The 24571-nt window shown below is 38.9% G+C and overlaps 1 protein-coding gene across 2 annotated transcripts in view; it reads right to left on the reverse strand.

The window, feature by feature from the left end:
- Nucleotides 1-4839: 4839 nt before the first annotated feature.
- SNRK (SNF related kinase) overlaps nucleotides 4840-24571 on the reverse strand; it is a 37636-nt gene continuing 17904 nt past the window's right edge. For both annotated transcript variants that reach the window (XM_057372686.1, XM_057372688.1), the window contains exons 4-7: nucleotides 15434-15575; nucleotides 12282-12494; nucleotides 11098-11232; nucleotides 4840-6462 (exon numbers count right to left, since the gene is read on the reverse strand). In XM_057372686.1, coding sequence (XP_057228669.1) covers nucleotides 5244-6462; nucleotides 11098-11232; nucleotides 12282-12494; nucleotides 15434-15575 — 1709 coding nt within the window. In that variant the 3' untranslated portion in view covers nucleotides 4840-5243. The remainder of the gene's footprint in view (nucleotides 6463-11097; nucleotides 11233-12281; nucleotides 12495-15433; nucleotides 15576-24571) is intronic.

Raw genomic sequence — 24571 nt, forward strand, 5'->3', positions numbered from 1 at the left:
TTAAGACTTGGATTTTACACATCTCAGCGGCAACAATAACAACCCAAGAAAGCTGCTTTTAAGAAGGGCACACTCACAGATTACTTGCTGGTGATACAAATGTTCTCTCATCAGGTACATTATGAACTTGATTGGTCTAATTGCACGGCCCAGAGGGATCTGCTGATTCAGGATCTCTACTGTGCACCTCCCATGAACCTGAGGACAAGAGAAGAGAAAAAYACTCATTATATGGAAAGGTTCCTCTGTAAGCGGGCAAGAAGTTACGAATACTTTATCCTACCTGGACCTGAGGGAAATGATCTTGAATCTCTTTCAGAGAAATTTGAGTTTACTTCCTTACTCATATAAGCARTGCCCATGGGAACAATGCCTACTACTAGCATGTGTTTTATTCAGGAACACTGTCGTGCTGGAGGGTGAGTGCCAGTCAGGCCAGGGCTGACAGCAGAGCCTGGTGACCCAGTGCCAGCCCTGGAACCTGGTGCTGAGAGAGGGGGATCTCTGCACCCCAGTGCTTGATTTAAAGCACAGTGATGGCCTCTGTAAACACTGGCACCCAGGGCTGTCCCAGTGCCGAGAGGGGCCTGTCACACCAGGCTGAGGGCATGTGGCACACAGCGGCCCAGAGAGAAAACCACATCCGGCCTCCACAGCTCTGTATTTCTCAAGAGAGAGGAGTGAGAGAGAGGAAAGAGGAAGATTTACACAAGGGCTTGCTGAACTGAATTGCTGAGGAGATCTGACAGGACACATCTGAGAGCCTAATGAAGTCTGTACTACCTCTCTGTTTCTCAGGCCCTAAATTGCAATTTTCATACATCATTCTTCCACCACATGGGAAAATAGAGGTCATCTCTCTTTACCCCTGTGTAATAAGACTTTGTCACTAATACAAGGTTCTTGACTTCCAGAAATCGGTGTCATTTGTAATACAAGCAGATAGGCCAAACTGAGTAATCTTACAATTACAATTAAAATTTAAAAAATAAGAGCCAGAGYCTGTGGTTCGGGGAGGAACCAGGCTAAGAGACAGTGCTCAGAAGAAGGGCAATCCAGTCCCTCAGAACACCRTATGGATGTGACTTCAGTGAGGGAGCCTGGCTGGCTGCATCCAGTTGGCAATTCAACAATGTTGTGAGTCACTGCTACACTTTCCCAAGTACAGTCAYGTCAAGGTGCTATTGCTCAAACACCGTTTATTGAAAGGAACTCATCATCTGGAATTAATGACAAACAGATCAGTACTGATTCATTCACATCAACTTAACCATGGGGAAGGCTAATGGCATAGCTGGGTTGTCTCTCGTGCTTGGGACATTTCAGCTTGCCCCTGTTCGCGGTTCATTGCCAGCCAGCTGCATTGAGATGTCCCTTTATTTGCTAATGAAAAAATCCTTAAAAAAGATCTGACATGGAAAGTATCTGACTTGCACCTACCAGCTGCTGAGATGTTGTTGCTTGGCCTTGCACTACAMGATCTGTTACACCTTTCCTGTCTCAGCCCCAGCCCCAGCCCCAGCCCTGTGAATTCCTTGGCCACACCTTTCCTGCTATGCCTCCACCCGTTTTGCAGTGACCAGAGCTGGGCAGCTTCTCAGCAGGGGCGAGGTCCCAGCTGCCCAACTGCCCTGGCCTAAACCAAGACATCTGTTAATGGCATACATCTACAGAACCTGTTCCCTGCTCTCAATCCCTGTGTCTGTACCCTCCCTGGCTGGTTTCACTTGGTGCTCCAAGAACAATTAAATCCCTGCAGCACAGCTTGTGCTGATCTGCTCCAACCCCAGGCCACCACAGACACCTCCGAGGGGCCAGAAGCCCCTCCCTCCCAGGCAGCCCCATGCACCTCATGGCATGTGTGCTGCTGGGGCAAAGAGGGCTGCCACAGCTGCCCTCCCCTATTTTTACTATTACCAACTTTATGTTGTAAAAAACAGTGGTACTGGYTTAGATTTGGGTTAAAAACCTTCAATCGATACTGCTGAAACTTCAACTCACTTCAGCCTTCACAGGAACAAAGTACGAATTTAGACCGTAACTGTGCAGATCTGGCATCCAACCCATCACCACAGCTAATGTGGTCAGCCTGAGAGCACTGAAGCAATTTCCTTCCCCCACAAGAGACATCAGGGCTGGGAAAGGTGTTCCTGCCCTGCTGGGACTGTAGTGGAAACATGGCTGAGATGAGACTCATCTGCCTGACATGGGCACACGCACAGCAGATGTTTTGTCTGAGACTTTAGGAGCCCCTGTGTTCTGGAGCTGCTAAGAGGGTTTAARCTCGACAGGGGTAGTACATATCCTCCCCCTGAGCAGCAGCGTGCCAGCTTTACTAAACCATTGAATCCCTTCTGAAGTCCTGCCTGAGGAACAGCTACCTCAGTCTTGAGACAAAGAACTCTTTTAGCAGATGACAACTGATACGACTGTTAAGCTCAAATGAGTAAGTCTGATCAATGCAAGAGAAGAACTGAGGTTCAGAAATTAATGTCCATCCACACACAAAGCTGGGCTGTTGCATGGCAAAGCCCCTCTCTCGCCCCAGCTGCTGCAGCACAGGGACTGGCCCGGAGAGCCTGTGCTGCCCTCACACACCAAACACCAGGAGAAACAAACCATAGCCATATACAAGTCATCGCTTATGCATCAATCAGGATATCACTTTTATTAACTGGATTTTCCATTTCTGTCGCACACCATGAATGTTTATACAATGAAAAAGCCAAACATTGCCAGAAGCAATAAGATCAGTTGATATTTCTGTACCCTCTTAACACACATGGATTCTTTCTTGGTGAGAAATTTTTATACTTCTGTTCATTAATTCTGCTTATTTAGACTGCTACTCTTAAAATTCTGTGTCAAGATTGTCACATCTTAAATACAGATTAAGTTGCTAGAGGTACATTATTTTTTATATATTTTTATATACACACATACAGAAAAATACAAGACTAACTGTTTTTCCACAATATTTACTTTATACACTACTGTAACTATATGCAACTCTTAAAGACACGTTAAGGGGTACAAGAAACTGTTTACTTGCTCTAAATAGTTTGGTCCAATATTATCTTAATGTAGTGGTTATTCTCGCCCTTCTTTTTACGTGACGACATAACACGACGTACACCACATGCACAATCATTCACCTATCAACAGAGGGGAGAGGACAGCACTCAGACTAACACATCTGTACACCCAGAGGTCCAACCAGCCACACACAACTATAAGGCTATAATACACCTATGCAGCATAAATGGTCAACACTGCTGTTCTAAAGTGAGCACCATATATACAGTTGTATATAAAAACATTGGAAACAAAATACACCCGGGGTTAGTTAAAAGGTGCCATTCCAAGGCTGTACATATCAGGAAAGAGTATTTACAATACTTGGAAAAAAGCTGCAACAAATAAAGTTTATTGCCAATGCCCTTTATAAACTTGTCTCCTATGTGGATGTTACGCTCACTGTCTGTGAACCACACATCTCGTTTCTGGCCCTTGGTAAGATCCCTGCTCAAAAATTTCAAGCAAATATGTTCTATGGCTTCACCCACACATCTACGCTTGTAGCTTTTARCTAAACTGCAACTAGAGATTAAAACTTAAAGAAGCAAAACACKTATCCTTTGCCTTGTTCTGGAAGCAGAACCTCTGGCTCGGCTYGCCAGGAAGGACACCCCATGCACCTTTGACTCTCTGAAGTCTTGTAGGCCTAACAAGAGCTGTTGAGAGCTGTGGCCATCCTGACCCAGCCGTTCTTTGGTGCTCTGCTCCCTCCACAGCRGACACAAAACACACAAAACGCTTTGTATTGACCGTTCTGCAAGTGTTACAAGATGCTCAGCAGTGTCAAACTCCTCTGGGACACCCAGGGTCTGCCCAGRGTGCTGCTACATAGTACCCCCAGTTTCACTAGCATTGCTTAGAAGACCCAGTGCACAGCATGAAAAAATAAAACATTCTTGCCCTTCCCAAAACTAGGAATCTGCAATATATTTTATTCTAGATAATAAAATTCCACAAAGTTAATTCTCTGGTCAAAAGTATCCTTTTGTACAGAAATAATCTAAATCAAGACCTTGCCATGGCAATGGGAAACCCAACAGGAAGGCTGAGCTGTGAAAGAAACACTTTCCTACAGGCTACTTTAAATGGACTTCATGAGAAAGCATATTACTGAGAGAAAATAAGTGGTGCACATGTGGGGAACAGCAGTATTTTAAGTCTTAAAAAGAATGATAATAATAAAAATGTAAATGACAATAATTTCAATGTGAATCCAATTGCCTAAAGGTTTTCCATCCCTTATTGCCTTCTGGAATCTCAGAGAGGAGAGGGGAGGAGAACAGCGTAGAGCGTTTACAAGGTAAAAACCTAAAATACTAAGTGTCATGATATACTGCTAACAAAAGCAATTTATACAAATACTTTATTTTCAGTTAGCATGTAAAAACTCAGAAGTAGACTTAATAATTTACCTTTGTTACATTAAAAAAGATTGTCTGCTTGTAATATTAACGTATTTCTATGGGAGAAAGCTGCCTTACAAATCTACTTGCCTTTTTTTTTTTTTAAAGGAAACTGCCACTAGCAAAACAAGATCTTTTCAGTTTGATTTTTGAGCCACAACTTTATCCATATCATAGCTTAAGACAAATAGGTGTGGGTTTAAAATCATATTTCAAGATCACTAATTTTCAGTGCATCTTTGCTTTGTACAAGCCTTGGAACATCTGAAAACTCCCTGAAGAGTTTTCAGCATCAAAACATTATTGCTTTGGTTCTGTTTCAGACACATRGAAGTATGCCACATATCACATATTTTAGTTTTCACAGAAGGTCAGAACAAGAATTAACATTTCACAAGCAAACAAAAGCTTCTTTCTCTAGTTTAAGTGCAGAACATGAAACTTCTAAGTGCTTCATTTACATTAGGATCCAGATATTTAATTTTATTTAATCCAGATCTTCCATAGTAAAATTATAAATGTAAAAATTACACAATAAAATATTGTTTTGTTGAAAAAGAAAAACATATCTGCTAGCAGCATGCAAAGACCATGCATTGTCATACCATCAAGCAAACACAAAATTAAAGTATAATAAATAACTGCTCGAAGCCCACTTAAAAATCTTAAGACAACAAAAGGGGGTCCGTGACAAGGTGTGCACAGCTCTGACCAGGAAGAATGACGCTGTCAAGCAGATCGAGCTGTTAAGTCAGGCCATTGTCAAATGACATGACAACAACTGGTTTGACTGGAGGTACASAGCAGCCCCTCCTTTGGGTTCCGCTGAATATTCACAGATATCATCTTTTCACAAAGAGGTAGTTGTAGCACATTGTTTTTCAAGTTCCTRTTATTTATCCGTTCCAATTCGTTTGTTGTGTCTGACATTTGGTCGGAAAAAAATTTTAGGCTGCCCAATGATGAAGGCTGGTTTGCACTTCCGCTGGAGCTTATACACATTTTCCACGTTGATTTCTCCTGTACTTTTACACTGGAAAAGGACAGAGTGTTTTGAGGATCAATAATGTATTTCGTGCTGCCGTGAATCTGTGAACCTAGGCAAAGGCTCATTAGCTTCAGGCTTTCAACCAGTTCCCCTGCAYTTCTGGACGACAGCTGCATTGAGTTCCCAGACCCAGCGCACCTCCGAGTRGAACCCGAGGTGGTGTTGGTGCTCCCACCAGAGCCACCGGAGGGATTCCCCCCACCTTTGCTGTTATCACCTGGGCTCGTTTTGTCCACCCCTCCATTTCCATTGCTTGGTTTGCTTTGTCCACCACCATCTCCCTGGCTGCCAGGTGGCCCTTCGCTACTATCCCGTCTGTGCCAGGAGTAAGTAAACCCGCTGTCCTTGTCCAGACGCCTCCTGCTTTCCGAGTCATCATCGCTGGTTTCGGAGCTGCTGCAGCTGGAGCCCCGTCCCTGGCTTTTCCTGCGGTGGTAGCGTTTGTGCACTGTGCTGGGCGAGGCGATATTCATCTTTAACCTGCTGAGCTTTGGGGGCAAGTTCTCATCCATGTCAAACTCATCATCTGACTCGCCCTCCTCAAAAATCTGGTTGAGGACTGGTGCRCTCTTTCTCGAAGTAAGACGATTTGTAACCGAAGGCTTACGACGCAGAACAACTTGAGTAGAAAGAGAAATAGGTTTTTTATCTTCCTCATCCTCCTCTTCATCTTCTTCTACTCTGAACAAGCACTTTCTGCCACTTGTAGTGGGTTTTAAGCTCACCGATGGAACTGCTGAAAGTGCCGGCCCCGCCAGTTCAGGGATCTCTTCCTTCTTTGCTGAATCCCCAAGGGCCTTGCTCCTGTGCCCRTTGAGAACGTTCTCAGCCGTGCGAGCCGGTGACTGAGGAACAGTGGCGTGGGACAGAGGGGTTGCTGTAAGGTCATCCTCCAGATCCTGGGGGACATCAATCTTTGTCGGCCAYGACTGCCTGCATTAAAAATTATAGAAGAAAAACAGGAAGTTACATCATGGCAAGCATTTCAGAACTTAGAAGAAGTGTACGATCTGCACCAGAGAAGCACAAATTKGGCTGCCTAGTGGCATGTCTGTAAACAACAGTAACAAGTGACTGAGCACAAGAAAACATTCTCAGAGAATGTGCACTCCTTTAGAAATGCTGGTATCTGAAAGGAATATCATCTATAAAAGAACATAGTTTAGAAATTATGTTGGTTACTGTCAAATCAAAGTTTAAGATTTCATTGCTCTCAGAAAATGACTTAAGCAATACAAAACCTTGAAATAATTGTCTCAAAGAGAATAATCTGAGATTGGTACAGAACCCACCAGTATCTAGAGAAAGGTATAAGCCTATTCAAGCACGACTTAAATAATATAATATTGCGAACCTGAAGCTTTTGTTATTTTTTTTTCTCCAGCATTCTTAATATAAAAATTAGGTTAGAATTAACATTGGTGAGTCAGAAAAAACAGTCTCTCATTCTCAGCAAGCTCTACTCTACAAAGCTTCTTTTAATTTTAAACACACACAAACTGAGATCATACGTTTATTTGTCCTTAGCTGAGCATCTGGAATAATACAACTGTATGAATTAGGAACTCAAGCTGCTTAAGAATATTACACTTCAATAAACTGTAAATTCAAGTTGAAAATTTATGACTCTGAGCATTAGCTCAAATCAAAAGTAACACAAGTGTGCATCAGTTTTACAAATAGCAGCTGATGTCTTATCTCCAGTATCTTAAGCTACTCTCTAATGATTTGTATTTAACTTTAAATCTTAACATATATTGTAATTTTCCAATAATGCACGCAGAATAAATTGAGAACAGAGACTGTCAGTCTTTTACTCTATTTTGAAGGCCTAATCCAAAAATAATCTACATACCAACACCTTAACACAACAGTTCTTTGACKTTTTCACTSAGCCTAAGCCCCACATTTCTTGTCYTTCATKTTAAAAAGTTTGCCAATCATTTAACTTTACAAAACAAAAATACTCTGCATAAAAAACTGCAGTGAGACCTCTGTTCACATATGGACAGCATATTACAAGACATTCCCAACCATTCTGTGTGTGCCAAAAGGAAGGGCTGCATGACTTCGTAGCCCATTTTAGAAACAAGAGGAGAACAGAGAATGTTTCACAGCAGGTGTGACCACAGCTATGTCTGTGACAGGCTGCATACAAAGACAAGGATCACACTAGTTTCCTGCTCTCTGCCATGTTGCCAGGRGGTCAAGCTGAAGGAAGAGGGAAGGCTCATACACCTCTCTGCTGTAGCAGGACTGCACCTGCTGAAGGCTGCACAGAAAAGGACCCTGAGGCCTAAGATAGTGGTTTACAACGGGCAACTCTCAGTCCTGGCAACTGTGGTTTACAGAACTGGCAACTCTCTCCCCAGCTCTATGACCTTTGAGAAGAAGGCTTTACTAAAGCAAACAATAAACTCACCAAGCCTTGTTGCAGCCTTTGCTTTGAAGCATTCACATCAGTTTTGCTCWATCAACCAGTGCCAGAAACAACCCCCAGGACCCTCTAAGCCTGTGTAGTGCATTCCCTGGGTGGAGCCATGGAGGCTCCTGCCTGTCTCACTGGGAKCTGCTGGTGGCCTCCCACCAGCCTCCCTCCAGTGGGGAGCTCTRCTTGGAGGGAGACAACACAACCATCAGCATCGAGCCAAGCTGTGCAGACAAGAAATAAAGCCTGGGCTGCAGTGTTCCTTGGTTTGACACTGGCACACTCCCTTTGATCCCAGCTGACTCCAGAAAYACTGGGAAGAACTGACCCAGTTTGCTGATGACTCGTGCTCTGCTGTGTATTTTAAACACAAACAATTGTCTGTAATTAGCAAACAGGACTTAAATACACTAGAAACATAACTACAAGCTGACAGAAAATGAAGATCTAAATCTTTCAGGAACTTGCCATGCTTAAAGAACAGACTGGTTTGTCAGCAAAAATAGGAAGAGTTCKGTGGTTGTCACAATAAAGAGCAAATATAGTATCTTACAGTACTGTAGTTGCCAGGCAATAAGCCTTCTCACTACAGTATGTTTATCTCTCATAACAGCCCATGTTTGCTTCCCTTCCCTTCTGCCTCTCCCTTTATTCCCAATGGGCCTGAGGGGAGAATGGGACAGAARAGCTTCAGGTTGCAAGTAAGTTTGGAGTTTTTCTTCTTTCAAGGTCTCAAAATCAAARTAATGAACTACTTTGTTGTCTTTTCCATGAGATCATTCTATAGAAACACTTGGTACTTAGAACCATAATGGAGGCAAAGAACAGCTACTGGGACCATTTGAGCAAGGGTTCCCAAGTTTGTGCAGATGTCCTTGTTTTGAAAAGAAAATTCATACTCACAGGGCAGGGTACAGCTACTCCAATTTTACAAATTCATATAAAGATTTAGATTCATTGAACCKTTTGTTGCAGTTTCTTATTTAACTAGAGCTGTTCTTTACTGAAAGAGTGACACTGACACAGGAAAAAAACCCAAACAATTCAAAAGCTGACTTTTTAGTTTTAGAATTTCCATYTGAAGGTGAACTCCAGGTCTTCCTCTAACGTAATTGGTTTTTAAGTAATACTTAGTATTAGGCACATTCGATGGGATTTCTTTTTTCAAAGAAGTTGACATAAAAATAAGAGGATGATCCATCATGAGAGAACTGCTGACTGAGTTTCAGTATTACCCTTGAAGAGAGGTGAGGTCTGTAMCACCAAGCTCCAGACCATTTAGGTTCTGCAGGCAGCCCTTAGAAGCCTGTACCAATAACTCTTCTGAAGTACCTGTAACCACCTAAGATAAAATTGCCTACATCAGTGACCACCGAGTGAATGACYTCTAAGTGTACACAGTGCAGGGCGCAGTCCCACCAGAGATCACAAAGATACTGAAAACACTGTAACATTTATRGAGCACAAACTCATAATTCAGGGAGACAGAATAGTATTCAGAAGAGATGCCTCTAAAATCTCAAGCCTAAATCCCAGGTAACAACCATTGGAGACTTGAACCTCTTTCCCAAGTGTACGTGTCCTTGATTTATAACAAGTGCCCAGTTTTTTTTAGATTTAACTTGAGGTAGTAGTATATTTTATCAGGCCAAGGAAACTATGACTATGCACCAGAAGGACATCCCAGTATTTATGTCCCTATGATTATTTCTATTAAATGATTTCACATGTGACCTTCTATGAAAGTTGCACACAGAAATATTTGGAATGAACAAGTTATTTTATCTTTTTCTCTAAATCCCACAGATAGAATATTAAACATTTGTGCTGATGTTTRGCATTGCTAACTCCTGCAGTGTTGTTTTTCTAATACTTCCAGTGTTGTTTTTCTCATTAATAAATTATTTACTAACAATTCTAATTATTGCTAGTAACAGTTGCCAGTATTTTACCAAAACCTAAAAAGGCAAGTCTTGAAAAAGACTGGAGCTTACAAGACAAAAGGTAATGGAAATGCCTCAGTACCTGCTCCATCTTCACTGGAACAACTGTCAAGATGGGCCAATGAGTATTTTATCCAATATCAGCAGATCCCTAGTGACAGTTTAACACTTAACTCAGGAAAGAAAAACCACAATGTTTAAGAAAAATAACTGCTCGAAACCTGCATCCTCCAATATCAATGTGGAARCTATACTATTTGTCTTCTGGATTTTTTTTTGTTTGATTGGTTTGATTTTGATTTTCTTTTTTTTGGTTGGCTGTTTTTTTTAAAACTCATTCTGCTGTAACTGAAAATATAGGATGCTCTCAAAACTGGCTGCAGAGCAAATGATCTGGTTGAACATACCAAAACTAACTACATGCCAGATGCCCAATATCCCCTTTTTAGTTTCATTGTGTCACAAGCTGAAGCTTTGAAAATCTCAGGGACCCTTACTTTAAGGCTTTTTTTAACTCATGATTTTATCAAACAAACAAACAAATCTATTGCAATATCCTTAAATATCTGTAAATTCAACAATTTTAGTTAGACAACAGGCACARCAACTGACATGAAAAAGAACATAACCTACAGATCAAATTTGGAGTGATTTCTCATTTATAACTAATTCTGTATCAGCAGGCTTATGGATTATGCAACTAATTTTTCTCCAGGGATATTACATAACACAATTTGTATGAGGAGCTGAAGGTCAATGAACAAGCCCTTTTCTAGGAGGTGTGAAAACTTGCCTCTTTAGGTACAGACTTCAAATTGCCTTGTCATTTTGTGAAGAGAGCAGGAATTTAAAGTATTATGTGCCACTGATTTCTGAACAGCTTCTGAAGTGTCCACATACTGAAGACATTTAAAATATACAATAAGAAAGTATTTTACGGTTTTCAAGAAAGTAGTACTTGAGCAATTTAGTATTCTCATTAAGACAATTTAAAAAAGAAACAAAATGCAAAATCACCCAAACCCAAACAAAAAAAAAACCAAAACAACAAACAAAAAACCCACCCAAAAAAGCAAACAAAACAACAACAAAAAAAAAACAAATAAACAAAACCAACAACACCGCACCAAAAACCCACCAAAACACCCAAACAAAAAAACCCCAACACTCCAGCCATTTAGACTCCTACATTCTCACCTAAACTGAGCTTTGATGTTGCTGGGACTTGCAGATCTGGTCTGAATTTCCTTCTCTTGTTTTTCTCGCAGGATCCTTTCAGCTAGTAAGAAGTAAGTAGCAGTGATGTGATTGTATTTGTTAGTCTCCAGTGCCCTGAGGAAAGTACAAAACATAAAATAACCCATCCATCAGTGGTTTTTAAGAACTGGATGTGTATCTCACAGCTTGTTGTGCTTCCCATAGCAGGAAGAATTTCTGAAAGCAGAACTACCCATTTCTGATCTTTGGATGAGCATGCCTTAATTTTATTTAAAATAGTCAGCAAGTCTAGTAATTTCAGTTATAGCTGGAAGAAGACATCCTCAGAATATCGTCCAACAAAAGTATGGAATTATTTTTTATTTTATATTCTTTAAATTATAACAGTGTTTTTTATCAATGTCCTGCACCAATGATAGGCTTTCCCATTGGCACATACAACCACAAAGTACTAATATTTGGTTATGCAACAATGGAAGAAAACTTTCATTACTTTATGGCTGTCACATTGGCTTTCTAGTAATAGTAAGTTCATATGCCAGTAGGCACGACTCAGACATTGTAACAGAAAGGATGCCACCATTACAAAGCTAAAAGCTTAGGAAGCGAGACTGCTGCCTTCCATTCCTCATCATCAGTTTTTTCCAGCTTAAACACATACAAATAGGAAAAAATATTTAAGACCCCTTTCAATTTTGGGAATATTAGAAGAATCTATGTAGCTTTCTAGCAAGTCCCCTCAGTGACAGTGACTGTTACGCATTACATATATAACAGAGATAATATTTTAAATGAACAAAGACTCAGATACACTGGAAATGTGCTAAGGGAAAAATGCTAGATTTTGTCACCTCCAAATATGCATGAGAGATGAAGAACAAGTAAAAGCATGAATTCCAAAGCATTTAAGATTACTCAAGATGGCTACTGCAGGAATCAAAACACTGTTCCAACATATTTTCTTGAAGTTTTTCCTGAACTTTGGTAAACTTWAGTGTTTCTGATCCCACAATATCCTGTCACAGAGCAAGACTAATACTTTGTTAACTGATATTTAAACTGGCCTGATATTTAAACACCAAAGTGCCCAGGTTCCCATGATGTTCTTGAATCAAGGACAAGAGATGCACAAAATAACTGCATCTAGAAAATTGACAACTTACTCCACTATGGTATCTCGGTCTGCAATGTCCCCAAGAACCATGCGCTGTATTATACTGTTGTGCTCCTCCTCAGACAGATTTTTGTATGATACAAGAGGAATATTGTACTTGGTTGCAGGAGATGGGTCAACTCCTTGGAGCCATGCATGGTTTTCAATCTCTTCCAAAGATGCCCTTCGCTTGGGGTCTCTCTGCAACATCCGTGTAATTAGACTGTGAATAAAAAATAAATCTAAACAAAAACGTACACACGTGTTTAAAAAAGCAGCTGTTTTAAGAGCAACATTAGGAAATAATGTTCTGCTGTCAGGTCACATAGATCTTCAGAAGCCTCTAAKTAAACAATGTGATGGGAAATTATTTCGTCTCAAAGATATTCCAAATATGGCTGAACTGAAACAAACAATTTACTATAACTATAAATATCATAAACACTGCAGTTTTCATTTACTCTACTTAGATAATCAATCTGATTTTCCTCATTTGCTTGTTTTTCRTAGGTCTTATAAGGCAACTACAGGTCACAGATGGCCTATTAGCTAGGTGGTAAAATAATGGAAATGTGATTTTCTATTATTGCTGCTGTCAACAAATATATGGAATGGCAAGACAGGAATATTTTATTCTGAAGTAACTATCACACATTTGATTCTTCTGTATCCTTGAAAAAACAGTGATTTGTTACCCCACATAGAAAAAAAACTAAACAGACCAATACATTCTTTGGGATGATGTAGTGACAAATCTGCTAATGGGTTGATACTGAGATTTTACAAATGCTGGGAAGAAAGTGCATAAATTCCCCAAGTAAACAGAGAAAGAAGATATTATTAGCGCAGCACATCTCTGTTCACTTACTRTACATGGAAAATTCTTGGGGGAGATATTTTTGGCTTTGTTCAACAAATATAGATACACAGTTTTGATGCCAAGGTTTCCATGAAACTTTACTGCTTGAACATGTTCTCCAATAGTGCTTTTTCTTGCACTAATTGTACTACACCACATAACTTCCGACTGCAAGGCCACACAGAGCACAAAAGTAATCAAAACTTTTTAACGGTGATTTGTTCTTTGGTTTTTTTGGTGTGAGATGATGTAGGGATTTAAAAGTGGAGGTTAATTCAACCTTCTTAAAAAATTCTACAGTAAAAAAAAAAATCATATTTATTTTTAGTAGTTCTGGTCTTTGCCTTTACTGAGAGGAACTGGTCTTTGCCTTTACTGAGAGGAAAGGTGGGGGGAGACATGGGAGCCTTGAGTTTCTTTGCTTTTGTTAATATTATGACAGAAAGAGAACAAACTCCACACTTAATTTGATTTTTTTTTTCAACTACACCTGTAGTAAAATCACACAAATGCAGCACATGTGCCAGCTGCTTTAAGTTTGTTTTTGCATCTCAAACTACAAATGCTTTCACTCCAAGYAGAAAGTTTAAACATTCCCCAGAGTCTTTTCCCTAAGAAAACATAACCTATAGASGACTTGGGTRACTGGCTGTACATTGCTCATGCTTTGTATAGAGAAGATAGGTCTGGACATTTAAGTAAACCAGTGTTAGCAAATACATTAACCAAAAGGCTGCAAAAGATAGGTTTCCTGGCCTTACCACAGCATGTAGCTGTGATCAAGAGATTAATTTGATACAATTCACTGACAACAGCTCTCTCAAACCTCTTCCTGTATTGTTTTAAACCTCTTCCTGTATGTGAAGCTCTTCAAACTCACAGYATCTTTTCCATGTTACTGGAGGGTGCTACACCCTAATACAAGACAAGAACACCAGCTATGGTATAGAATTACAGAATCATAAAGATTGGAGAAGACTTCTAAGACCATCAGGTCCAAGCATTAAAATAGCCCCACCATGCTCACCACTAAACCATCTCTCTAAGTGCCACATCTACACTGATCTTGAATGATCATGACCTCCAGGCATGGTGATCTTACCACCTCCCTGGGAAGCCTGTTCTAAGGCTTGACAAGAAATTTTTCCTAATATCCAGTCTTAGCCTTGAGGTCATTTCCTCATCCTATTAGGTGGAAGAAGAGGCCAACCCCAACTGGCTACAACCTCCTTTCAGATAGTTGAGGAGAGCAATAAAGTCTCCCCTGAGCCTCCTTTTCTCCCAGCTAATCACCCTCAGATCCCTCAGCTGCTTCTTTTTGACTTTTACTCCAGACTCTTCCCCAGCTTCATTGCCCTTCTCTGGACACAATGTAGCACCTCAGTGTCTTTCTTGAGGTCCCAAAACTGAACATAGCACTCACGATGTGCCCTCACCAGTGCTGAGCACAGGGGGACAATCACTGCCCTGGTCCTGCTGGCCACATTGTTGCTGATACAGGCCAGGATGCTGTTGACCATGTTATACATAAGACTCCTGAACTGCACAGATGACAGGTAAAGAAAGGAATGGCCATTATGACCAAAGTTGTAAAAAATTAATTCTTCAGCAAATAACAGAATTCTAGATGCTGCTCTAGTTTTTTGACTGACTCAAATGCACTTTTCAAGCATTTATAAAGGCATCTGGTTCGTCATATTGAAAACTATAAGATACTCTACTACAGATTCAAGAACCTGGACAAACATTTTAAAATAGTCAAAGTGATGCAACTGGGATATATATTTAAAGGACTGAAAGTCATTAACTMATAGGGAAACATGGGAAATAATGGAACATATAAACAAAAATAAAAAAGATCCAGCAAACACTGCAGAAAAACAACACATCAAAAGAAATCATGATTCCTAAGTGAATATGGTATTTCCAGACCAAGTATTTATCTCCCTAAATTGCCTAGGGTGTTAATTTGGAGTTGCAATTTCACAAGGAGATAAGCAAAACTTACTGTGTGACAGGTTTTGATAACTTTTTGTTTGGACAGAAATTGATAAACARCAGTATCTTCCTAACCCTTGTCACAAAACAATCTCAACACCACCTGGTAATTTGTCCAGGAAAAGAGATAGCCAAAGCCAACTGTACTCAGTAACTTCCTCAATTCTTTATAAAATGCATTGCAACTGAGAGACTGAGAGTATCAAGGAATATTCTACACATTGATAATATGGTAAGGGGAGCTCCCAAAAGCAATAAAAATCCACATCTGTGAATGCTTCCAAGTTGTTTAGTACTGTACTTACTCTTTACATTCTTTGGACACATGAGGTGGCACTGTATATTTGCAGTCCATTATCATAGTCAGAGTTTCACTGTCATTTGCTTCTTGAAATGGTGGCTGTCCACAGACCAACATGAARAGGATCACCCCCAAACTCCATATATCTGAAAACAGAAAGTACATATTAAAAAAAAAAAAAACCCAGCTGCTGAGGATACAGACATAATTACCATTAAGCCCATCAAATATTCTTAAAATGCATATTGGGGTGATTACTGCACTGTTCATTACAAGCATTTACATATGGAAATTGCAATTCCACTAAAGTACAAAATACAGTAGTTCTACTGTTTGACAGCTTTTACAGTTTTTGAAGGGGAAAAAAAACCAGAATTCATTACTTCAAGGATGCATAACAGTTGGAGATGCATTAACACTTTCGGCAGCAGTGTTAGATAAAGCTGAAAATAATCTGGTCACTTAAAAGGCAAGAATTCATTACCATTTTGCTAACAAGTAGGCACAKGTTATTCAACAGATTTGTATTCCAAGTACATCCCTTTCTGAAGGACTCACATAAACTGTTCTCTGTATTGTTTACCTGTTACTCTATGATGTAAGACATTACAAACAAAGTCACTTATTCCAATCAGACTGAGCCATATATTTCCTTCAGTGGCATTGTGGTCCTTTAAAATTTGTTACTTCCAATGGTAACTAAATTTGTTTATATAAAACCAGCTTCTAATACCAATGATACTACAAATCATTGTGGATGATGTGGTGTAGTGGGTTTGGGTGCTGTTGGTTTTTTTTAAATATCCAAACATAACAGTGATTTCTACTACACTCTGGGAATCTTCCTGTTTCCTTCTAATTCCTGCTTGTGTAAAATAAACATTCAACAACTCTCTTGTTCCCCAGTGAAATGGCATATCAAAGGATGAAAAAGAAACAATTTGGGGCATGAAGCCCTGTAGCTGGTTCCTGCTTAGTGTAATAGCTAATATTTAGTTCAAACTTTTATTAAGAGCCTGCCTAGAAGAATATATTTCATGAGTGTCACTGCATTCAATAAAGGAAACATAAATATTAAGAAACRCATCATACTGCAGGAAAATAAATAACTCGCTCCAATATATGCTTAATAAAAATGCTATGCTCTTAAACTTCAGCTACAACTCCATGCTCTGCCAATTTCARCAGCAATTTTGGGTCTTACACCCTCAGCATTTTACAGATCTGTACCCAGTAAAACCAAACAGCTGAGAAATGATTAAACAGGCACCTCCCAAGCAAAGGGAGGAGAGCATCCAGCAGTGATCTGGGACACAGAGCCCACCAGCACTTTACTGGAAGGGCTTGCAAGAGGGATCCACACAAGTTACCCACTCAACTGCACCTTGCTTTCTGTGGCCAATTCAAAATACTTGACAWGCATTTAATGCTCAAGGATGGCTACAGTTTTATTTTAATTGAGTAAATCACACAGATTCATCCCTAGAACAATTACGCATTTTGCTAGTTATGAACTATTCTTCTTATGGTTTAGCTGACAGAGGAACAAAAACACTAAATGGTGATTTTCTTTAGAGCTCTAACTTGTAGTAAGTGTATGCTATTAAACTCAGACAACTACTGGATTTCTGTTTTCTCACTAGGACCTCAATCCTGTAGGTAACTCGGCATTTTGAGTTTGGTACACCACACCATGCATACCTGCAAATTCAGCATGACCATCACCATGTTCACAGATTCAGTACTTAGATAGCTTGATGCCAGAAARGCAATGTTTAGGAATACAGAACTTTAAAAGCCCTCACAAATCAGGGAGGCAGTTTCACCTAAAAGCTCCACCTTTAATTTTGCAAAGTTACTTGTTGTCTTTCTGCTGCTGTTTAGTTTCAAARCAGCCAAAAAGTTTTAGTGCATTATCTATCTCCCATCACACAATAGATTGCATGAATTTTTTGCAAGCACAAAAGACATATGAATTCATGCATTTCTATAAACAGTCATCTTTTGGCTATCAACATACTTCCCAGATTTTTAACTTTGCCTAAGGCCTATGCTGTGATTTGACCTATCCTAGTATTAGGTTCAGTACTCCCCCACAACAGAAYAGAAAGCCTCATGTGTCATTTTAGCAGGAAGTATTTTACAAGAATCCACACTGTATTCATTATTACAGACAAATTTCATTTGCTATAATAAAGCAATAAATATTGGCTAAATTTAAGCCAAGAGAAAAACATTGGGGAGGGCAGCAATACAATTAAACCRTTAGTTAAAAATAAGCATATAAAAAGTTTAAGCAGAAGGAAAAACTGTAAGATATCAAGCTTAAAAACAGTAAGACAGTCCTGAGTAAAGGACAGCCATCAAAGTAAGACATCAATTAAAGTTCTATGAAATCACCATATACAGGCAACTCTACCAGACCTTGAAGTTTCAACTGCTCTGAGCAGATACTTAACATATCTTTAAGTATTTTTCATTACAAGGTAGCCTCCTCATTTATTTTCTATTTCATTCACATGGCTTCTTCTCTGGGCTGTACATACGCTTTGCTGTACTTCAACTTGAAAGAATATGTGATAAAAGGTACTGTTTTAGTTACCAGATTTTTTTACCAAAAGTTGTTTAGATATACACAGTGTACATTTACTTCACAATTCTTTTTTAAACCCACTTTTTAGAAGCAAAAACCAACTGATTCTCTGCAAATGCAAAGTAAACACCCAAACCACGATTGCTTGCTATGATGCAATGTCCATTAGACATCAACCTGTATGTTTTGATAAATAAAACAGTAATTACTTGATTAGCCAGTACATAACACAAAATCTTGTGTATTCTTCTTTCACTAGTTACTGTATTTTGCACTCTGTACCCATGGGTCTTTCCAGATAAGAAGAGCTGGAAATAGTAAAATGAAATAGTTTTAACACAGCTACATGAAAGATAGAATACAAACTCTTAATAATGAAATATAAATCATGCACTGAACTGCTACTGTATTTCATTATACCACAAATTCTGTTTAATGCACAAAATATACACTAAAAGGGTATCGTGTATGCAGAAAAAGTTTTGTTAGAAACAAAAAATAGTGCTTAAGACCTTTTAACTTTGGCATACTACATAGATCTTCTTACCCTCCCAGTGAAGAGCACTAAGGCAGCAACAACTACACTTTAACTCCCTCTCATATACTAAAGGCAAAGCTTCCTATTACACTTTTCTGACAAACGTGTGTTTTGTTACCCTGCCAGCAGAGCAGACATTTATTCTGACGTGACCAAGAAATAAGAGTGGACAGAAACAATTACMTGGCTTTTATTCTCAGCCTATTTTTCCAGCTATAGCTGTAAAAAGATCAACTTCATTTCACCTATAGCCAAGGTGACTAAACTGACTCAGCTTGCAGCTCATGGACAGAGCTGAGCAGCCTCAGCAAAACTTAAAAGTCTACTAATAACCAGGAAACAAGAAAATAGTGGGCCTGAGAAAGTCTGATCTACACAGAAGACTGAAAAATCACTGGGAGGCTAAGTGCCCTTTCAGCTGCAAACTCTCCAAACGGGTTGATTCCTTGTCTCTTTTCTGGGCCACAATTTAACTAGACCACATCACTTGTTCGCAACTACTCATGTGGCTACAGCGAACCAACAGAATGACTATGTAACACCTTTAACAAGGCTCTCGTTAACACCACCACATATTTTTCTGTCAAATTCAGAAAATAAACTGCGAAAAAAAACACTTAAAGAAAATATACTGCTTTCTTTTCTAAAGATACAATATTTGTTCGCCCAGTTAGTATAATGATCACAATTAATCTTGGACAACTATTCTAGGATAGTGTCATCTGGCTGAAAGATGCAGGATCTTAAGTAGGGTTGTCTTAGAAAACTAGTACAGGACAATCAGAGGTTATTTTACTATAATGCATATTTACCARATTTTATTATTTCCCCAATCAATACACAAAGCCACACACGACAGTGTTCATTACCACCCTGTTTTGTCCTGTTTTTGGCTGGTGCCAGTGCCAGTTCTAGATCTGAKACCCTTAACTGAAGGAACACAAGGAAGAAAAGGGTTACCATTAAAAATGCATACTCAAACCATTTTTTTTTCACAATTTCAAAATATTTTCCTACTCTTAGCAATTAGCAGATGAAGGCTTTATGGAAACTGCTTATTTCTGTTCTTCCAGGGTCATCTAATTTGCTCTCTTTAGAAAACTGATGGAAAAGTAGAAATTAGACCCAACATGCTGCATTCATTTAGTATTCTTATATTCTGCAAAACTTCAAGTTATTATAGTAAAGGAAGGCACAGTTCTACGCTGCAGTAGCCAAAATCAAGGTGTCTTTTAAAAGCACAGTGAGGATCTCAAGATACAATTTAGCCTTTAAATTGGGTACTAGTAACTGGAAACTAGTTACTAGTATAGCTACTAGTTACTAGTATATAGCCATTGCTATAACAAAAATAGAGTAAGAATAAAAGCTGTAGTAACTAGCCACAGTAGAGAATTTTTTTTGTTGTTTTCTAAGCCATTAAATAATCAGGAAAGGACTGTGAACCACAACAACCAGGGCTGTACATATGCAACTTCCTTACATAATGTGAAGTCACTGCTGTAGAAACCAAATTACAGTATTAGCTGTCTGTGCTACACCTGTCTTAAACAGAGGCTTAGCGGTGGCGGTCAAACATCTGTCATGTTCAGGTTTGCACACTGCACAAAGGATATCCATATTCATCTGCTTCACCACTTCATTAGTCACTTACTGCTTTCTGAAGTTTGTGATTTACTCCTAAAATAAGAACTTAGGGTTTCAGTAAGTTACAACTTATATGACACAGGATGCTTATAGCATCATATTCCCTCAAAGTTTTACCATTCCCCAGAAGTCAGACATTTGTCATACTTTATATATGCTTTATGAAGTTGTGATTTTAAGCAATTAAAAATCCATACTCATTTTGGAATACACACATTTGCAATTATATACATAATGTAAATTGAGTCTGCTTACTTAAGTTGTTTATTTCAGACTCTGATAGGAAAAAGGGTTGATTTTTCTTTTTCCTCCTAACCTAAATTTAGAACTGTTTAACAGTTTACWGTGTATATTGCTCAGCTGATAAAAKGGATCTTTCTAGAGAAAGTCTCTTTCTTCAGAATTGACTTGCAATATTGAGTAAATTTAGCCAGGTTTTATATATTTTCTTCACAGTATTTACYATAAAAGCTGAACATTACAGTTATTTTCTACGAGGAGCCACTTAAGCTAAAAGGAAACAAACCAACTTTTATGGAGATGACAAAAATGTTTTCGTGTTTATTTTGCCACCATAGAGGTATCAACAAACAGACTGTGGATAAATAAAGGGTGGAAAGGGATCCAAAGTGACCAAAGGATTTGGTCACTTACTCTAACCACTGTTAAGACATGGAGGAATGTTACCACTGCTGCTCCTGCGTCTTCTGAGCATATTTGATGAAGAAAGCCAAATCCATAGAAATCCAAATCCATAGAAACCGTAGAATACAAGCCTTGGAAAAGATTCCACACTTCAATACCTAATTCTTGTAAGGAGAGCTAAATAGGAAAAGATSTGTGTAAAATCRCCTGTATCTCTTCACTAGGGGCACRTCCAGGGCTAGGCAGCAACTGGCCAGCACCTGTAGACTGCTCTTTTGAACTCAAGACACAAAAATGCTGCCACAAACTACTTCATTTGGATTGAAGGGTGGAACCTTGATAGAGTTCAGAAGCAAGTACAGGCTGGCAGCTCATGAGGGTAAGTGGCAAGCATGCTTGTTACAAGTTAGAATTCAAGAACTCACTCACAGAATAGGCTGAGGGAAGCTGAATGAACACTCAGATGTATAGWACAGCTTCACATCATTGTCTGAAGAACCAAAACACAACTTAAGAGTAAAAATTCACATGACAGGTGAAACACTGCAGAAAACGAGACTTCTGCTAGAAATAGTGATGAAACATTACATACAACAGCACAAAAGATAAATGCTGGTATCATACTAGTGAATCATTTGAATGGTGCTTGTTGATCTACTTGTGCTTCAAAAGGAGAGTAAGAAAAGTAATTCCTCTCCTGTATAAGCTAAATATCTTTAAAAAGKTGAATCCCTTACATAAAAATCAGTAGCAGGAAAGTAGAGAGTAACTGTGTTAAAAAATTTCAGCATTTCTATATATCACAAGTATTTTTTACACTGCCATGTGCAAAGACTACTGAAAAATCTGGAATATGCTCAAACTGGACCAGTAAAATTTCAAATGTAAGAGTAAGAACAAGGATTACTTTTTCAAAGATACTCAGTTTTTAGCTGATTAAACCATTCTCTCATTCTTTAATTTTTAATGAAAAAGGCTTCGAATAAACTTGTACACTGACCTCTAGTTCTCAGAGATGTTACTATCTGTTAATTCAACTTTTTTTGTCCTTGTAAAATGGGATTTAATTTTCCCTTGCTGAAGGCTGAGGAAGAAAACATCGGCAATCAAGGCTAACATTTTCAAAATTAACATGTAGAACTGGGGTTTTTCTTTGTTTTGAAGCAGTATAAATCCAATCACTATTACTATTAGGACACAGCAGAAAAGAGAATTAGGAGAAATCTTTTTCTTTCCTCTTCCCTCCAAAAAAGAGCATAAGTAGCAAATGGCATTTAGCAAATTATTTTCCTAATTAGCTCATCTGTCTGGTGAAACAGTCTGTTCTATGCAAGTTATTTTATTTGACTAAGACATGATCATCAGTAACTAAGTCTTATCTTTGGAAGTGATTCCTATTTTCATTCAGTCTGGCAACTTGTACTGGTGTTCTGGAAGCCCCAACATAAGAAGGACATGGACCTGCTGCAGTGTGTCCAGAGAAGGCCATGAAGATGATCAGAGGGCTGGAGCACCTCTCCTATGGAGACAGACTGAGAGAGCAGGGGTAGTTTAACCAGGAAAAGAGAAGGTTCTGGGGAGACCTTAGAGCACCTTCCAGTACCCRAAAGGGGCTACAAGAGAGCTGGGGAGGGACTTCTGACATGAGCATGTGGGGATAGGACAAAGGCTGATGCCTCTAACCTGAGAGAGGGCAGGTTTGTATTGGATATTAGGAAGAAATTTTTCACTATCAACATGGTGAGACACTAGCAGAGGTTGCCCAGAGAAGCTGTGGATTCCTCATTCGCTGTCAGTGTTCAAGGCCAGGCTGGATGGGGCTCTGAGCAACTTGGTCCACTGGGCGGTGTCTTTAAGGTCCCTTCCAACTCAAACCGTTCTATAATTTCATGATTTTTCCCTGAAGTCAATAGCATGRGTTTTGCTGGTGGAGTAAAACCGCTAAAATACAAACAGTTGTTCACTTCTTTTTTTAGTAACTAATGCATCTCAAATTTCAGCAAGGGTATTTTAACAGAAAACATCACCATTGAAAGATCTTACTCAACACACGCCACTGCCTTTATTCCAAAATAGCCTGCTTTACTCCAAATTATCAGTTCTGCATTTAGAAATATATTCTATCTCCTTTGATATCTGTTGCTTTGCCACGAAAAGTTACTAATTCTATATTTAAAAAAACAAACTAAACCAACATTTTCAGCATGAATTGCAATACTACTACTCCAGAAAATTATTAAGCAGGATATATAATAGCTTTCTTCTTTATAAAACATATTCTCAAAATCATTGAACATATCAAAGTCTAATGTAAAGCTTATGTATATTTCACTGCAATGATTTTGTTCTTTTTTTGGTATATAAGGACAATCTGCTCCTGGTATCTTAAAAATTCTCCACATTTTCTGATGGACTATCTTTTCCTACACATTTTAACTGTATAACATACAATTTATACTTTATTTATAAAAAATTAACATCTGAATACAGCTTTACACATGAATGCAGAACTTGGGCATCTTGTTTATAACTATGTAKTACACCACTGATTTGGTCCCACTAGATCTGTGTTGCCAAATTAGTCAGCCATGGCCTGGAAATAATTAATCTGAGTAGTTTTTAGAAAGATACATGAAATTAAGTTTCCTAGCTGTGGAGATGTATTCGTCATAATGAAACCTTGCTCCACAACAGCAGTTTGAAATACTTTGAAAACAGTTCTCCCACGAACACAGCAACACRACCACATCCCTATACTTAAATTACAGTTTAGTTGATATGGCAGTAACTGAAGCCTGTCTTGACAGTTTCTTCTTTGTAGTTTCACTTGGATAAATTATTCTTTGCTTCACCCAGCAGTTTACTGGTGAATGCATGAAAACTTTTGCATAAAGTAATCCAGAACAGAACATAAATTATACTTCAGAAGTATTAGTTTGCTCAGATTTACTGAGAAGTCACCAGGATCATACATTCCCACTGTTCACTGTAGGCCCATCACATCAAAGCCTCACTTCTGAATACAAGGCTCCAATACTTGCAGCATAACATCCTCAATTTTAAGCATTAAAAGTATTTTCTTGTCAATACAGTAATTAAATTGGGGGGGAGGGGGCAAAAAGAACCAAAGGATAGCATATTGCATGAAAACTAAACTCCTCTTTCATTAAAAATAAACTTTACTACCTCCATGCCAATTGCTGCAGAACATAAATTTTGTTATCCTCAAGACTGATTTTCTAAAAGTGTTCTACAACCAATTCCTTCCATTTGCCCCTTCTAAAAAGTACAAAAAAGTTAATTTCAATAAATTTTTTTTAAGCTTGACTCCATTTTTTCAGTAGCATGAGACACACAGCACAGCAAGGTGAAGGCAGAAAAGCGTGGCCACTAGCACACTAGAGAAGAGAGCAGGACGGAAATACACCTGGTACTCACATCAATTCCTTCCATTTTGCTTCAAAAACATTTGAAGCCAAGAACTAGAGTGTACAATTCTCCTAAAAATACACCAGCAGTGATGATGAGTTTCAGCCAAAGGAGTTTCTYTAAGACACAAAAGGTGAAGGTAAGTGAGCCAGGCAGAGCTGATATTACCAAAACTTGCTAACTCAAGAGACAGTTCCCACCACTTTCTCCCAGAACTACTTCAAGCTGCATGTCCCCTTCACCTCCTGTGCACCAACTCTTCCACTCAATCCTAAGAGAACAAACACCTC

Source organism: Malurus melanocephalus, unplaced genomic scaffold (genome assembly GCF_030028575.1).
Source record: "Malurus melanocephalus ecotype Western Australia unplaced genomic scaffold, MMel_1.1 scaffold_177, whole genome shotgun sequence".
Taxonomy (NCBI): domain Eukaryota; kingdom Metazoa; phylum Chordata; class Aves; order Passeriformes; family Maluridae; genus Malurus; species Malurus melanocephalus.